At 43.0% G+C, this 17,634-nt stretch overlaps 1 protein-coding gene across 1 annotated transcript in view; it reads left to right on the top strand.

The window, feature by feature from the left end:
• Positions 1–252: 252 nt before the first annotated feature.
• The window catches only part of PLCG2 (phospholipase C gamma 2), a 59,580-nt gene continuing 42,198 nt past the window's right edge, over positions 253–17,634 (top strand). Inside the window, 5 exon segments of the mRNA XM_027646710.1 lie at positions 253–283; positions 1,661–1,827; positions 1,829–1,897; positions 9,055–9,085; positions 9,088–9,288. Of these exon segments, the coding sequence (XP_027502511.1) occupies positions 268–283; positions 1,661–1,827; positions 1,829–1,897; positions 9,055–9,085; positions 9,088–9,288 (484 nt within the window). The 5' untranslated portion in view covers positions 253–267.

Here is a 17,634-nt window from a genome sequence, read left to right as displayed (position 1 = left end):
GGCAACAGGCCAGCAACTTACGAGTACAACCTCCCTTCCTTCGTGTCAGCTTTTCCACTGGTGACTTGAGTAGTTTATTTTAAGTTGATATTTACTTTCAAATATTATGATTAAGTGACAATAATTTACCAAGATTAAAATGAAACTCTGATAAGAATGGAGCCAAGTATACATCAGAACACTTTCTAAAAGAAACACACTTTTCAAGGAGCCTGAACTCTTTTATGCTGAGAAGATACGCTGGGAGTGTTGGACCTGTCACACAGTATGACAGTGTTTGAGGGTGAGTCCCATGTGAAGTTCATTACTTGATCTGGACAATGTTCTCAAAGATCAGCTTCACATCACAGAGGCCCTTTGAGGCATTAAAGGTGATCACTGAAACCTGATCAAGGCTTCCCAGAGTAGCTGAAGCAATGCCACGAGGAGCTGGGGTGGTACAGGACTGCTCTGCCAGTGACAACAGCCACTGGGAGGGACGTCCTTGCCCCCTCCCTCCAGAATGTAGCAGTTGTCTCTAAAATACTTGTTCCTCCTGCCTAATGACTCTTTAACATTTCTTACAATTGAGGGGATAAAGCTATGCAACTTTTAGCTTCTCCACAAAAGCTGTATTTTCTTGGTGGGTCCTGTGAGGAGTTTTGTGACCATTATTTATTTTAACCACTGACGGCCTAGCCAGTCCTGTGACTCTCTTTTGTGCCTTGTTTTATTCTTCAGGGGAAGCAATCAACACTTCATTACCACATACAAGACAGGGCTGAACTTTCCGGTGCTGTAATTAAGAAAGTGTCAGTGTCAACACTATAAACTGCCTTCCTGAGGGATTTATGACCTAAACATAAAAATGTACTTCCAGCTGAAAAACTCGCTTTCAGATCTTATAATATGAATTGTGATTATATTTTTTAACAATTCAAGACGCCTTTAAAAATTATACAAAGAAAGTCAAACTGAAAAAAAGAAGAGAAAAAAAAAGAAAAAAGGAAGAAAGGTTTTATTCTAGTAGCTAACCTTGTCCTCTTTAAACACACAGGCTTTGCTGGGGCCAGATTCTTCAACTCAGCTGGAGAACTAATTTCCCCACATCTCTTCTCAGTATACATATACAGGATTTTTTGCTACAAAAAGAGAACTGAAGATGTCACCTGATAATTATCTGTGACTACAAGGTCCACTGTCCTTACAGGAAATTCTGTTGTCTGCCTGGGGTTTTGAGGTTTGAAAGCTGGATGGTAGAATTGCTGATTCTGATAATAACTCAGATCTCTTGTGATTGTGAGACTGCCTGAGTACTCTTATTTCTGGTGTAGTGGATGTGCTCAGTAACACCCGGTGTTTCTAAGAGTTACTATTTTATTGATTTGGTTTTGAGGATTGCTCACTCCATCTATATGGTTGGGAATTTGTTACAGGATTCAATGTTATGATCCCCACTGCAGCTATGATTTTCTCCCACATATGTACTTTCTCTGACCGTATAATGACTCTTCAGCTTTAACAGAGTTTTATCAGGTAAGTCCAAGGTTGTGCAAGGAATGTTGGGAACTGGTAGATTTTAGTGGACCAAAGTCCCATATTCTTTGTAGCAGTGTTTAATTCGGCAGCAAAGCTCTGAGCATGATACAGATGTTCAACTCCGTGCTTGTGTGGCTTGCAGGGTGTTCAAGGGTGGTTCCTGTGCCGAAGCTGTGCCATATGACTGTGAGGAGGCTGTTGGTACCTGGCCAAGTGAAGCAGGACCAGGAGGGGCTGGTGAGGCTGGTGTTTGCTGGAACTTGGATTCATTATCAATGGACCCAAATGACTTCTGGATCTGACAGCTGGGAATAAGAGACTACTGTTACCTCCTGCTTGTATAACACCCAGGATCACCTGCACCCTTCAGCTCCCTGTGGTATGTGCTGTGTACAGATGTTTGAGTATTAGCTTTTGCAGCTGTGGAAGTTGGCCTCTTGGCAAGTTCATTCTGCCTCTGTTCATATAATTTCAAAAGCAGTTTAAACATAAAACACTATAGGCTTTAAAGATGAAGAGCAAAAAATGAAGTATAGGAGAGAAACCGTGACATGATTGAGACATATTCTGCTATTCTCATCCTTTTACTATCATGGCTCACATGAGTCACACGTTATGAAGAGAGAAACTTTTCCCAGGTTTGTCATCTAGAAAAATGTGAAGAGTTTTTAGCAAGACGGCATGAAATTGTGAACAATGATGAGATTGTAATGATCATCTTTTTGTTTTGCATTTAAAATGATCCACACCTTTTGCAGGTATTGGGTTTTCAGGGTTTTTCCTTTTTGTGGTAGTGTATTTTGAATACCTTCGTCACTTCTGTCTTGATAAGTCATACTTATTTGAATCCCTTTGGTGCTTTTGACTTGCTAGTTTGTTTTTGGGAAGAGTTTCTGAAACTGCTTCTACAATACAGCTGGACACAATTGATGTTCCTCTTCACGGGTAGCTAGGTAGTAAAGCTGGTGGTGTTTGGTGAAGAACCTGTTGCTGCCTCATTCCAGGTATCATTTTGTTTCAGTAGTTTCTGCATGTGTAGGGTGAAAGAATTAATAAAAAACACACTTTGGCTATTATTCAACCACTTTCAATGCTGACTGAAATTATGGAAAACTTTTCTTTCCTCTCAGTAAAGTGGGTTAGCTTGTTGAAAGACATGTTCTTTTCACTCCCTTGTGCCAACCACCGGTGTTGGAAGGAGGGGAGATGAAGAGCTATCTCCATGAGACTTAACTTCAGCTTTTGGGAACTAGCATTTGGAATATGGGAACAGCTGCTGTAACATGGAGTGGTCCTTGCAGAAAGCCAAGAGCTTCCCCTCCATGGGGAAACCTGTTCCTTGTGAATGCTGTACCATCCCTAGCTTTGGTTTCTAAGCATTTGTTTTGGTGTCTTCTGAACTGGCATGACTTGTTCCCTGTGATGACCTTGTTAACCTGCCTGTGGATGTAGGAATTTACCCCAGCTTTACCAAATTGGTCTAGGGCAAGAGTGATGCCTCAAGTTTAATGACTGTACCAGGGTTTGACCTCCAGGCAGCATGTTCTCTCCTATCACTGCTCTTCTGAATCCCAACCTGGGAAATACTTTTAGCGTTGCTGCTCATAAGCTGAGGTGGCTGTGATACAACTACAGTGGATCACCTTGAGAGAGTCAGTTTTAACTTGTCAATATAACTGCAAGACAGTGAAGTTTGAGAGCCTTGAGTACCTCCAGGTACTGCTCAATCCTCCTGCTCAGACCATCAACTCTAAGAGCCGGACAGCCCGACCTGGTGGGAGAGGCAGGCTTAGCAAGTGGTCCCAATTCTGCATATGGTACAAGTTTATCTCCTGCAGTTCCTACAGTCAAAGGGAAAGCGTCAGGTAGCGGTGCCTGCGTCTAACCCAGAGCCCGTGCCTCAAGGGGCGGCTGAGGGGCAGTGGCTGCAGAGGGCTCGCCCCGACACCAGCCCCGGGGGCGGGGGAGGCGGAGGAACGGGGCGAGGAATCCCAGCCCGGCTTCGCCGCTCAGGGAGGGCACAGGAGGGCAGGAGAAGGTACGGGAGGGTAGGGGAAGGTATGGGAGGGCAGGGGAAGGTATGGGAGGGCAGGGCCGGTCCCCGGCGCGCTGAGGGGCCCCGCGCCCTCGGCCGCCCCGCGCCTGTGGGTGGCCGCGGGGTCACGAGGCGCCGCCCCTTCCCGGTGACGGCAGAAGCAGAAGTGGAGCCCCGAGAGGCGCCGCGGGACCAGCGGCGGCACCGGCAGCGGCAGGCACCGGCACGGCCCCGCCGCCGCAGGGAGCTGCCGCCGCCGCGCAGGTGAGCGCGGCCCCGGGGGACGCCGCAGGAGGGGCGCTCCCCGCCGCGCTGAGCGGCGGCCGCGGCCCCGACGGCAGCAGGTGCCGCGGGGCTGGGGCGGGGCGGCGAGCCCGGGCGTGAGGGAGGGTCTGGCGGGGGGAGGCGGAGGCTGCGGGCGAGTGCGGGCTCGGGGAGAGCGACGGGCAGCCCGCGAGGGGTGAGGGAGGGACGTGCCGCGATGAGAAGGGGCAGGGAGGGTCGTCCCGCGGGGCGGAGGGTGCCTGGGCTGGAGGGGACGGGGCAGTGCGGGCGCTCCCCGAGGGGGCTCGGAGGGGACACTGCCTGGCGCCTCGCGTGTGGCCGCTCTCCGCCGCAGCCCAGCCTGGGGAAGAAGAAGGAAGGAAACCTTCAGTGTGGCGTGTCCCTGACAGCAGCCCAGCCATGCACAGCCCTGCCGGGGCGAGGGCCCAGCCGGGCCGGGGCAGGTGGGCGCCGTCTTGCTGCGGTTCCCCTCCCCTGCTCATCGCCAGACCGCAGGACTCCCAGGGCGGCAGCTGCATCGCAAGAGCAGCACGCTGATTATTATTAATTATCAGTGCTGTGGGACTGCACTGGTGTTGCTGGTGGATATCCGTACTGGTAGTGTTGCCTGCTCGGGTTAGGAGGTGTCCTAAACGCGTTCAAAGGCAGAGCTCGGATGCAACAACCCTTTTGCAGTGCCCAGAGCACATGGGGAAACTTAGGAATGGACCTGGGGTCAAACTTTGTATGACCTTGTGTGCCTGGAAAGCACCTGCTTTGTCATACTAGTGAAATTAGAACAGAGTATGGATTCGTTAGTGCTTATCTGAGATGTTCTTTGCTAGCTTGTACAATTATAGTTTGCCTTTATTGCAGTTATTCCTCGCTTTCTGTTGTTGCAAAGAAAGTTAGGAGCTGTAGACTGATCTTTGGATAAGAAGGGTTTATTTCTGAAAGTCTAAAGTACTGTAATGAAGTAAAAATAAATATACAGGTTTTTGGATAGATTAAGTAGTTATTTTTTTCATGTCCATGTTCACTTGGTTACTTGCAGTGAGTCTTTTAGGCTTTTCAGTCCAAATCAGTCAGGCTTTTCAACTAAAAAGTGTCAAAACAGCTTTTACACAAACAATAACAAGTGGTCCCAGTTCTGCATATGGTGCAGGACACCTTCAAAATTTAACTCCTGTAGTTCCTACAGTCAGAGGGAAAGAGCCATGGATTGGTGTCTGTGTCTGGAGCTTATGGCATGCTTCTGTGATTATTAACTCACTTGTTGAATCCTGTGAGTGATGCTGGACCTTTTTTACTTTAGGCTTCAGTAACTTTGCAGTAGAAGAGCAGTAAAGCTTCTATTGCACACAGCATCTTGTATTTCACACTCTGCTGGGCTAGAGGCATCCAGGTGATGAGGGTCATTATGAAATTCTGCTGCATGAATGGGTAGAAATATTGTTAATTCAAATAGTTGTGCAGTCATGGGTGTAGGGAGGTGAGGGGCACCTGTTGGTGAGTGTAAGACATGTTTTAAAGATTAGGTCTAAAGCCAAGGGCTTATGTTAGTTCCTTTACTCTTAGCCAGCGCTCTGGGATGTTATTCTTAAACTGGAGCAGGTAACTGGAACAGTCTAGAAGTGTTCACTTAGGTTGGTCAAATATTGCAATATTCCTTCCATCGTTTCTGACAAAGTGGGTATCCTCAGCTACAGTATTGTTTCACAGTAAGTTAAAAACTTGGCCTATGACTTAGGATTCAAGTTAGACTAAAACCACCGTTCTCTCTGGTTTTGGAAGAAAGAGCTACTTTAAAAGAGGAAGTCCAGTATATTCTATTCAGCAGAAACTGTTTAAGGAGCCACTTCGGAAAGGCAGTTCCTTTGTACTGAAGGACTTATCTCTCAAAAAACCTGCTGCATTGCCTTTTATTAAATAGCTGTACTTAGAAACTCCTTTTCTTATTGTTCTAAGTCATGTTTCGTTTCACAGCTACACCTTGTAGTGTAAAAGGGAGAGCTGATGTATGTTTCTCTACAGTCTCCTAAAAAACTGTGCTTAAAAGTTCAGGTATTTATTATTGCAGCAAAGTGTTACTAAAATGGTTAAATCTTGTTCCAAATCGCAGCATATTCGTTTTATTACAGTTCTTAATGAAAAGAGCAAAGTGAGAAGACAGATTTTCTTTTATTTGTCAGAAAAACAGACACTGTACAAAGATTTTAATTTAATTTTTTGTTTTCCCCTCCTTTCATTTCTTGTTAATACCAGTCATTGCAGCAAGACAAGATGACTATGGCTGTCTTGTTAGGTGCAAACCTGTGATAATTCAGATTATTCTCTGATTAGTTCCAGGGAGTCTGAAAGGATCAGTTGCATTATGGCTAAACCAAAAAAATCTGCTGTTGCTTACGATACTTAAATTGTTCACTCCCTCTGAGTTGTAGCACTGGAGTATATATATATTTTCAGTATTATAAGGAAAGAATACTCCATTTTTTTATTACCGTAACAACATTATTGATATAAAACCCCACATAATGTGTATAATGTTTTGCAAAACATGGTGTGAGATGATTCCTGCTGTGGAGCACTTCAGATTCACGAGTGCAGAAGAGGCCGCCCTGCAGCTAAAAAGGGACCGTTGTGGCTTCTCTGTTAGTTTACAAAAAAAATTAAAATATATATATATATATATTTTTTTAAGTGGTTGAATTTAAAAAGGGATTGGAAAGATTGCCCAGACGGCTTCGAAGTCAGATTGCTCTGAAAGCAGCTGGTGACGCGATGTTAAAGGCAGATTAGTGGCTTTAATGAGAGGGAGCAGAAAAGGGCGCTCTGTAGCGAGGGGCAGGTCAGGAGACAGAGACAGTGCACGGGGTGAGGGGGAGGAGGGCTGGAAGAAGTTACGAAAGGGAAGCGAGAAGTGCCATGGTCGAATTAGCCATCAACACGGAAACTGAAACTGCCTGTGAGGGAGAGGAGTGGACTGAGGAGAGGGGGAGAGAAGCACAGGAGATGCTGTGGCTGCTGGCTGCATGTGCACAGAGCTCTTTAAACCTGTCCTGCTCAGGGGGGAGCTTAAGGAGGATGGCTGGGAACTGTGTGGCAGCAGCCCTTAAAACTTGTGTGCAAATGATATTTATGGATGAAAGAGCAGGTTGCAGAGCACCCTGTTTGTAAGTAATCTCACCGAGGAGTAATCAGGCTTGTAATTAGCTGTTTGAGGCAATGACATGAGGGAGACCAGAGCACAGAAGCTTGGTAATATTTGCAAGAGCTGCTGTGTACACATCTGTCTTTTGGCTGTTTGGTGTCCCAAGTGTGTGCACACAAATATCACGTGGGTAAGAAAAAGAAGACTGTGTAGGAGAAACACAGCCATGAAGTTTTAGAAGTGCATAAACTGAGACTTTTCAGATGTAGCCAACATTTGTTTCAGTGTTGGTATTTACTCATGTTTTCCTCTCACTACAGCTCCCAAAAGGACAGTTACCTGGTTTAAATTCTCATATAGCTCTCATGCAGGTTTAAAATCTAATACAGTGCAAGAGTTTATGCCAGCTGATATAATTGTTTCTTGTGCTATCTTGTCATTGGATTGCCAGGCTTCAATCATCCTTGCTCTTCCTGATGTAATATTAAGAAGACAGTAACACTGACAGCAGAACCTGTGAGGCTTCTCAGATTTTAGAGGTCTCTTTGGGCAGCAAACTGATGCAAGAAGAGCAAACCTGCTGCAGTTCACCTGGAGACAGCATTTTGGTTATTGAAAGATAGCACTGGGAATATAAAAAAAAGTAATCCTGGAAAAGTAGAAAGAGTATGATTCAAATCTGTTGCATATATCTCCTTTTCTCATGTTAATATCTAGGTTGTCAGTACGTAGGACAAGATGGATTTCCAGATATTTCTTGGAGTAGTATCAGTTTCAAGAATGAGAAGTTTTAAATTCCACCTTGCATAGAACTAGTGAGGTTTTTATGGAACATAATTCTGCAAATGCCCTAAAACAATCAGGAAATTCCTAAAGGAATGGTGATTTCTGTTAAGTGTTTCTTTTGTCTCTATGTCAGTTAGGGAGTCTGTGAACAAAGGTATCTCACTGTATAGAACAGATAAAACAGATCTGATGCTTGGAAGGAGGTTGGTAGAATCAAAGTAGGATCAAAGTGCACATTTTTTTATGTCTTCAGAGACTCCTGAAGTCATCAAATCAAGATAAATATAGACAGGGTTGGAACTTTGAGGAAGTTTTGGGACCTACCAGTGACACTTGCCATTTTCTGGGGAAAACCCAGTATTGCTACTTGGAGGCTTCAGAGGTGCATTCTTGCTGCTTAGTGCTTTGAGGGGGTAAAAATGCATTTGGACAGAATATGTGGTGTGTAATGCTTACATTTTATATTTGATGTGCATCTATAATTTGTAAGTGATACATGGAAACCCTGCTAGGTACTATGGAAAAGGGTTCTATTCATGCTTGCACTAGGTACTGTTTTTGCTTGTCTAATCAGGAGTTACTGGTATAACCATCCCAGAAGGTAATCCTTCCTTGGCCACCAGTCATACTGTCAAAAAACTTGGAGGTTTGGTAAGTGAAATAAACTGCCATAGCAATTTGTGCAGCATAATTGTATTTACATTATTTTTTGGGTAGGAGAAGGTCTAGGAAATGTGGCAGAAAATGTCACAGAGAAACCAAATGTTGCTGCATTAGGAGAGGTTCTTAGCATAGTTCAGCTCGAGTTTGAACGCTTTTTTTTTCATGTTTCTGATGTGTTCTTTAGTTTTATTTAGGCTTTATTTGTTATGATCCAGGTACTGGTTTGTTTTCTTTTCAATAGGTTGTCTTCATTGTGTTTTGTTTTTTCGTTCCTTTGTCTGTAATAGTTATTCTTAAATTCGGTATTTTCTGCAGGTTTTCTTTCTTTTTCTTTCTTTGGTTGGTTGGTTGGTTTGGTTAGGGGTTTTTTGTTGTTGTTTTTGTTTTTCTGCTTTTTTCCTGTCCTAATGTGGAGACTTTAGAGATGTAAATCTGTGTTAGTAGTGAGGGTTTGTACTTCCTTTCAGGAGAGAACAGCAAGGATGCTGTTAATGTTGACCATGTACCTGCCTTGCATTTGCGTGGGCAAGAGTCTCCATTGGGTATCTAACTTACACAAATGTTATTTTTAAAGAAATGAGAATGTTGTTTTAAATATTGAATTTTCTCCTTTTTTTTTTTTTTTTTTTCTTTTCAGGACACTGAAAACCATAAAAGTTTGATTAAAAAGAAAAAATGCCCAGAAAGAGCATAAACTATGGAGTGCTGCCGGAGTATGAGAAAAGCCAGATCAAAAGGACTTTGGAGCTGGGAACTGTTATGACAATATTCAGTCTTAAAAAGAGTAGCCCAGAAAGAAGGACTATTCAAGTCATAATGGAAACCAGGCAGGTTGCATGGAGCAAGACAGCTGACAAGATTGAAGGTGTCTGTGAGTATCTGCAAAGTGTACCTGAACTTGGAGTTAATAGTGAATGGATGCACTTGGCAAATATTAATTTAATGAGCCTGTGGTAACATAATGAAGCTCTTGGCTGAAAAGAGTTTGGTAATTTGCTGAGAATGTTCTGAATTGCTGCAAAGTAGATGAAGAATTTTCTGCAGCTCATTATTTAGGTATCTAACACTGCTTAAATATGATTAACATGCTTTTCTCCTGAGCCTTGTTCTCAAAGTTTTCATATTTGAATATGATAGTGCTTGTATTCTCTGCATTAAGTTACTGAGTGACAACTGGTTTTGGTCATTATGTCTTATAAATTCAAGTGAGTAATTCTTTACCCCTTCTCACTCCAAAAAGAAAAAAAAACACCTTCAAATACCAGGAAACTGAACTCATATTTCTGTTTTCTCAGACAATTTGCTGCTTCAGAATAGAAATCATTATTTAGGACTTTTTTTGGGAAATACCAAGTCAAGTGAGTTCTTGGATGGCATTGCAGTTTTCCTGAGGTCAAGGTGGCTGTTGAGCTCGTCCAAGCTAGTGAGACTTGCTGAAGGCAGTAGTTGCTGTTTGTAAGGAAACTCTGATCCTGTTGTACAATCTGCATTTTTTTGATTTACTGTGACTCTGCTGTTGTAAAATGTAATGCTTTGTAGGCCCAAAGAAAGTTTGAGTGACTGAGAGGTGTCTTCCTTTGTTGTTAGCCAATAAAGTTAGGAGAGACTGGTAAATGAGCACCTTTCAAGGAAAGTTAAATAAAATTTGCCTGTGTTTTTCATTTTGTGAGTGTATCAAGTGATGAGAGGGAAAAGATTAGCAACAGAAAGAGAGGAGCTGCCTCTCCTGAAGTATTTTTTGAGTGGAGGCCAGGAAAGCTTTTAGTGCCTCTGCTCTTGCAGTCACCTGCTAAGACTCCAGAGCACCTCAGCTGTGCCTTTCCTACACTGTTTGGTTCCAACACAACCCATCACGAAAGCCGAATGGACAGGAGGGAGCAATGCACCTTAGAGAAATGTTTTCATCGTGGGTGTTTGAAATGCAGGGTCTCAGTAGTGTATTAAAATGAATGCCAGCACCATGTGCTTCCTTAGGGAGGCCTGCAGAGAGCTATGCAAATAGCTGAAGGAAGCAGCTCTGAGCTAGATGTGCCTGTGCTCACCCATGCTTGGGCTTCTTTTAGTCATCTCGCTGTCGTTCTCTGCATGGAGACATTTTAGATGCCCTTGTAGCTCTTAAGGGCACTGAGGGAAATGCTGGTAGGTGCTGGCTACAAAATGTCAGAGCATTTTCTTCTGCCTTTTACTTATTATTGGCATTTCTTTGTGTCCTGCATTATCCTTATTTTAAACTGTTAAAGATACCTTAAGTTTACTATGGGATTGCTTGTGGAATCTCAGGACTGTGGATCCTAAGTTCCCTAAGTCATGAGCACCAAAAGATTGGTTTAACTTCTGATGACAGATGTCTTTCCCTTGAGGAACTGTGTGGGGTTTGTTTGTTGTTTTTTTAATTTTTTTTCCTATTGTTTTGTATGTTCTAGTGTGTTATTAATATTTTATAAGGTCACCTGTGCTTTGAAGCCATTGTGTTTGATTTTTTTTTTTCCTCATTTATATTTCTTGCTATGCACACTAGTTCTGGTTTCAGTGGAGCCCCTGTCAGTGATTGCAGTAGGAGAAATTTTCTCTGTTTCTTGGATGAGAAGGAAGTTTTGGTGAGTGTTGCAAACACTTAGTTGACCTGGTGAAAGGTTTGTGACTCTGATGCAGAGTGCACGGGGTCTTGGGTTATAAACAGGATTGGGATTTCTGTGTGTGAAATAAGTTTGAGGAGATGTTTTTTACAGCCTACCATTAAGCAGTTAAATTCCTAGGTTAGTCTCACCTGTCTGCCCTGATGGTCATTTGAGAGAATGAAAGGCTCCTCCAGAGGAAAGTTTAGTTCCTGCTCTGAATTACAGTCTGCTGGAGTCTCTTGCCCTGGCCATTGAATGTATAAAAAGTGTATGGATCACTTACCCATGGGTTTTATTGATCACTATATGTTCATGAGTTTGCAATTGTAAGAATTACAGATCTTGCTAACGATATTAAAGCTGAACTAATTTTGGCTTGAGCGAAGGAAAGTTTGGTTCCCTTGTACGGAGGGATTTGATTTGTTTGTTTAATTTGTAATTAAACAAACAATTGAAAACTTGTAAGGGCCCTTTCCTTGCAGAAACTGATTGCTGCATTCTGGATAGATGCCTGTGAGCCGTGACTGACCAGCAGGATCTGTTGCAGTGGGTTGCTCAGCGTGTCGCTTCCTTGTGGTTCTTCTGCTCAGTACTTTTATTGTGTGTTTAACCTTTACAGCTGAGTGTGGGTCTGGGTGGGGGCCCTGGGGTCCTCCAGGCTTTAGGCTGCTAGCCCATTACCTGTGAGGTGAATGCCCTGCCCTGCGACCCCATAAGGAGCACACAGACCACCAGGGAGGGACGGACGGAAGAGGAAGTTTATTGTGGGGTAGGGGTTTATAAGGCTTTCAGGAGGGTCAAAAGGCGACCAATCACCAAGTTCAGGGTCACATGGAAAAAACCATCAGGTGAAGGGTCAACAACCAATAGAAAGGGGTTAACAAAGGCCAGTGGGAAAACCTCAGGACACCTTCCCAGGACACCTTGTGTGGGAGCACAGGGGGTGTTGGGAAGAAGAGGCAATGACTCTGCAAAAAGGTAAAAGCCATTTTAAAACCTGTTTAAACCACCTTAAAAACTTCGGTTTCTGTAACATTTGAACTGCTCTCATTTTCTTCACTAGTCCATCTCTGACAGGACTTCTTCCATCCTGCATATGGCAAATCCATTGCCACAATTGTGTGTTTAACCTTCACAGCTGAGTGTGGGTCTGGGTGGGGGCCCTGGGGTCACACGCACCCTGGGTGGGTTGTCCCCAGTCAGACTGTCCCAGGCTGGCCACACAGTGAGGGTGTGTTCTACACCCCGTGGTGTCTGGGGGTCACTTCTGCCTCCACATCAGCTACTCTGCTGGGTTGTTTCTTTGCTTGGATAGCGAATGTCCCACAAACAAGTGGGGACACGCTGTCATAGCAGGGATGGCAGTGGAGGGAACTGCTGGACAGCAGTGAAAGGCAGAGGGGAAGGAAAAGGAGGCCAAGGGTGAGAAGAGCTGCCCAGGACTCTGCTAAGAGTCTGTGTGACTGGCATCTGGGCTTGGTGACCAAGAGGACATTCCAGTAGTACCAGATAAGGGCTCCCAGATTTCCTCGTGTCATGGTATGTGCATTTATATGCACGTGAATAAAGTAGGGCATAAGAGGTTATGGTATTTAAGCAAATAGGTGGCAAGGTGTAAATCTCCAGGAAGCTGATCTGTAATGGATATTTCCTTCTTTATCAGATGCAAAGTGCTTTAAGGACAAATATTAAGGGAAAGTTCGTGGTGAGTAGAATTTGATTAGTCACTGGAAAATGTGCGAGTTTCTGCATATTCTTCCATGAATCTGTGAGTGAAGGGATGATTCACAACCAGGAGAATTTATACTCTGAGAAAGCTGTGGTGCCTTCCATGAATGTGCAAGTGTGTGATTCTCTGCAATACAAGCATGCTCATTTAAAGGAAGACTCTGTTTGAGGACATAAGATGATTTCTCTTGTTTTGATGACCTAGGAATTTCTTTTTTTTTTTTTCCCACACAAAGAGGAGACCTGTTTTTGTAAAATGATATAATCAATCATATTTTATTCCCTTAATGTTTAGAAAAGAAAGATCACCTATTTTTTTATGTTCATTATTTATTGCAAAAGACCAAGAATAAAAATATCTAGTGATGATTTAGTTGTGCAAGCACAAAACAAGAAGTAGGTTTAAAACATCAGAGGGCCATGTTTAGTAAAAGTTATATAATACATGAGCTGTTAAACTGCTTTTTCTGTATGTAGACCAAGTTTTCAGGTTATAGGTAAGGTTGAAAGAGAAAAGGGAAGAGATAGGTTGTTAAGTTCACTTGAGCTTTTCTTCCTGCTGAGAAGTGGAGATTGTACAGAATTTGTCCTCTAGAGCATGATATTTAAAAAACCCTCATAAAACCAAGTTGAATTTTCGTGTTTCACAGGTATGTTAAAAAAGAGAGTGAATGGAAGCAGAGAACTAACTTAGTAAATTTACATTATAAGTAGAATTAGTACCTGTGGGAGTTGCTCATTTTTTTTTCTCAATCTGCAAGATTGCCCCGTGTTTTCAGGTTGTGTTACGTTGCCAACCAGAAATCACTGGTTTCTACCAAATGTTGCACCTGGATATTTAATGATCAAAGCTCATTATAGAAGCAGTGCATCTATAGTATAATCATGTAAATAACAAGACCAGATCAGGCCACATTCAACTGACAGGGTGAGGTGAAGTGCAGGGATCTATAATTACTTTAATGGCAGTCTTATGTATGTTGCCACAGGCTGTGCTGTTCTTCCTAACAAGAGTTGGGGTTTTTTTAATCTTTGTTGTTGTATTTTGTGTTTTATCCTGCAGCATCTTTTGCATGAAATTAAAGTTTGATAATTTTGCTTTTAAAATCTTTGCTAAAATGACCTGCCAAGGAGAGCAGGTTTTGGTTCCATGCATCCTTTTGGCTGTCAGATGCATTAAAAACTAACGCCTAAGAGACTTTTGACTTACATTCTCAAACATAGATTTTTTTTTTCCCCCATACATTAAGCAGCTAATCCTTTAATCAGTTGAATTGTTAATGCCAATGTAAATTTCCTCTGTGGTGGAAAACTGAATTTTTTCCCAGTGGAGAAGGTGGTATAAACATTTACAGGTCAGTACCTCTCTGGGAGAAGTGATGAGTATCTACATATTGTGCCGAGGAGTGTGAAATGAGAGCTTCATTTGGCTTGAATGTTACACTTGATCTTGCTGCTTTCTAGTAGTGACTTTTGTTTTTCCTTACTGCTTCCAGAATTTCTGTCTGAATTTCCTTACTGTTTCAGACTTCGAGTAATAAATTGAAAAACCCGAGTCTCTATTCTGTCTCTTTTTGTCTTCTGAATACTATTAAAGAACAGTATGTCATTGGAAAAGTGAATCCACTTCTTGCTCTTTGTGGAGTATCTTCACAAAGGAGCATTAAAAGTCACCTTTTTCCCCGTTTTGAAATTGCTGTGTTTCAGTTGTTACCCAGAGAATCATTGTAAGTCTTCAGATGAATATTTAGAGCTTGGTTTCTGTGGTCAAGTGAAAAAAATGAGCGTGTGTAGCTTGTAGCTCTTTTTCAAATCATTTGTTCCCTTTAGCAGCTCAGTTCTGCAATGTCTAATGCTCACTTACAACAACCAGACTTCCTGTCATGGCCAGCCAGCAAAACTGGGATGGAATGAACTTCACAGGCCTGACAGCCCTACAGTGGCTGGTCAAAGTGAGTGTGAGATGAAGGTACTCCAGTACACTTTCCCCAAAGTCAGGTTGACACAGCAATGGTTTGGTTTGGTTTTGTTGCACAGAGCAGAATGTAAACTTTTATGGGCATATATGTAAATTGTACCTTATGTCATTTGTGGAGGTGCCTTCTAATTTTCAGTATGAAACCAACAGCCATTTGAGATGTATGGCCTTTTGAATTCAGAGCTCAAACTGGGAAGGACTGTAACACATTGCTCTGCTGAGCAATCCAGTGAGAAGTTATAAATTTAATGGTAATTTGTTGTTGCTGTACATGACAGCTCTGTGTGACCTGATTACATAAAACCCTGGGAGTTTAAAAGGTGCACTTCTCTAAAGCTAAATCCCCAGAGGACCCTTGGAAAGGTACTCACGGGTGCTTTCTCAAGGTGCACCACACTGTTTCATCCTTGTGACTGTGTTTTCAGATCATTTTGTGGCTTATCTGTAATGACTTCTTGAGCCACTGAATGTCTCAGTAAACATCTTTGTTTGTATGAGCTGAATTACTTTCCCTACCACATCCACACTGCCGTGCTGCTTTCTGCTTTCTTGTGACTTTGTTCTCTGAGAGAAGCCTCACCTTGTTCCTCTGGAGTCACACAAGATTCGTGTTCCATTGCTGCTCTGAATAAAGGAGGCTGTTAAAACACACCTTGTGCAGTTAATATTTAATTCTGCAGAAGTGAGAGCAGAGCCATTGTCCTCACTAACCACCATGAAGTACATTTGCCAAAGGATACTAAAGGCATTTTTCGTTCACTGGGTGCTCATTTGCACATAGCCTGTGTTGAAGAGGGCAGTTTCTAAAATGAAATCTTCTTTGGAATATTTTGTAATGCAAATTGTCGGGAAAAAGAAAAGTATTCTGAAATCTGGTTCTTCAGTGTGGAATGTTGCTATGCATACATACACATGAAAATGCAAATATATTCATAGAGAGAATGCCCATCCCATGTCTCAGTGCACAGCACCTGGGTGACCACAGTCCCTTATTTTCTTCTCTGAAACAATTGCCAGTAATTTCCCTTTAGCCTTTTGAGACTTACTGAAATAATGCTCATAGAATGATTTCTGAGTCCATAAGCCTCCTCTGAATCTTTCTGTAGGCTTTTTCTTCTCCTTCATTAAGTGCATTACTCAGCTCTGATCCAAGCATCATTTGTGGCCACAGACACTGAAGGACTCCTGGAGAATTTAGGCTTTGAATCAGGAGTGTTATCTTAGAGGACTCTGTAGTCCATAATGGCAGACTGGGTGAACTTCTACACTGTTAATAAGACTTTGCTGTCAAGGATACCTTGCTAGATTGACAGTCTCTAAGGTTTTTTGACTTACTCATTTATAAATAGTCTGCCTGCCTTTCCAACCTAAAATTACCCGACTCAGCCAAAGGTGATCTGTGCAAATTTGCCTTCCTGCAGTGAATTTACATGGGCACTTGCAGCTCACAGAAGGTGCTCTGCTGTTGGCACTGACTGGTTTTCAGCAGGGGCTGTTCCCTAATCTGGGTGCTGAATGATTGTTCTCCCAACCAGAGGTGGGTAGTGGGTGACCACATGGCAGACAGAGGCAGGACTTCTCCCTTTAAATAGCAGTGCTGGTTTGTTCTCTCCATCTGGGATGAGCACAGTGTTGTTGTGTACAATAGCATAATGTTCTTTTCAGTTCTCCTTTTCACATAGTTTTCTACCTGTGCTTACCTTATGTCTTGTCTTCTGCTCAGCTTGCACAGCACCTGCTGTAGTGAAATCCAAGTTCTGTTTTACCCTCTACCTGTGACTGAAGGAAATGTAACAGGAATTCCTACCTCTGAGAGTGTGACTGAACGTGATCACCACTGCCAGGTTATTGGAGTGGAGATCAGTGGAGATGTGGAAGATCAAAAGTTTATTGTGAAATTCATGGCAGTAAAAGAGCTCCAGCAGGTGCCCTGGAAGGCATTGAGCAATTAATCTGTGCAGTCTTTGGAAAGTAGCTATGTAGTAGGGTAATGATCCATTGAATTAACTGATTTGCCAAACAGCACACAGCAGCAGGAGCTGAAGTTCAGCAGCTTCAGGCTCTAAACTGCCAGGAATACTGGAAATCCAGATCAGAGCCTGAGACAGGATGGTAATTGAAGGTGCCTTGGAGTCCAGTCTCGTTAAAGAGGGAGTTGTCAGAATAAATCGGTGACTGATGAGGCTGCCAAGGAGATCCTTTCAACCTGGGGAAATAACCACATGAAGGAATGGATGAAATGTAAACTAGTGTTGTGGTTTTTAGAGTGGCACTAGACCTCTTCAAACTATTTGGCTGGTGACTGAATGTGTTGGGAGTGTCCATGTCTGGCTGGGTGTGAGTCAACTTCTCTACAGGGCATACTTTGGTTTGTGTTTCCTTGGGAAATGCATTCATCTTCTTTCACTTTTTTTGTGGAAATTGCAGCTGCAAGTGTATCAGATTTGATCTGACACTGCAAGCTGCATATGTCCAGGTCTATGCTTTTTTTGGGTGTATGAATATGTGTCTGTGAAGCCAGGCCAGGGTATGTCTGCGATTTGCACGTGGCATTGAGGAGGAGGAGGAGGAGGAAGGCTCAGTGCTTGAAGGCAGCACGAGATAAGAGTGTCTGAAGTGCTGTGCTTGTAGTTCTGGCACAGGCATGAAGTTACATTTTACTTGCTCAGTGACAGATTGTGCTATAAAAAGTTCACAGTAAGTGTGTAACAGCTAAGTTGGTACAGTTGATTTACTAATCTGAGTCTGAAACATGTTGTAGCTTTTCCTGGCCCTTTCCTTTCTCGGTTCAGTTGGGATCAGCCATTGTGGAGTTCATGGGCATCATGTGGAAGGAGCCAGGTAACTCCAGACTACCTGGGAAGACCACGGAGCTTAGTGTGAGACCAAAATT

The sequence above is a fragment of the Corapipo altera genome, unplaced genomic scaffold (assembly GCF_003945725.1).
Source record: "Corapipo altera isolate COAL_440 unplaced genomic scaffold, ASM394572v1 62, whole genome shotgun sequence".
Classification (NCBI taxonomy): Eukaryota; Metazoa; Chordata; class Aves; order Passeriformes; family Pipridae; genus Corapipo; species Corapipo altera.
This window is presented reverse-complemented; position numbering and strand designations above follow the sequence as displayed.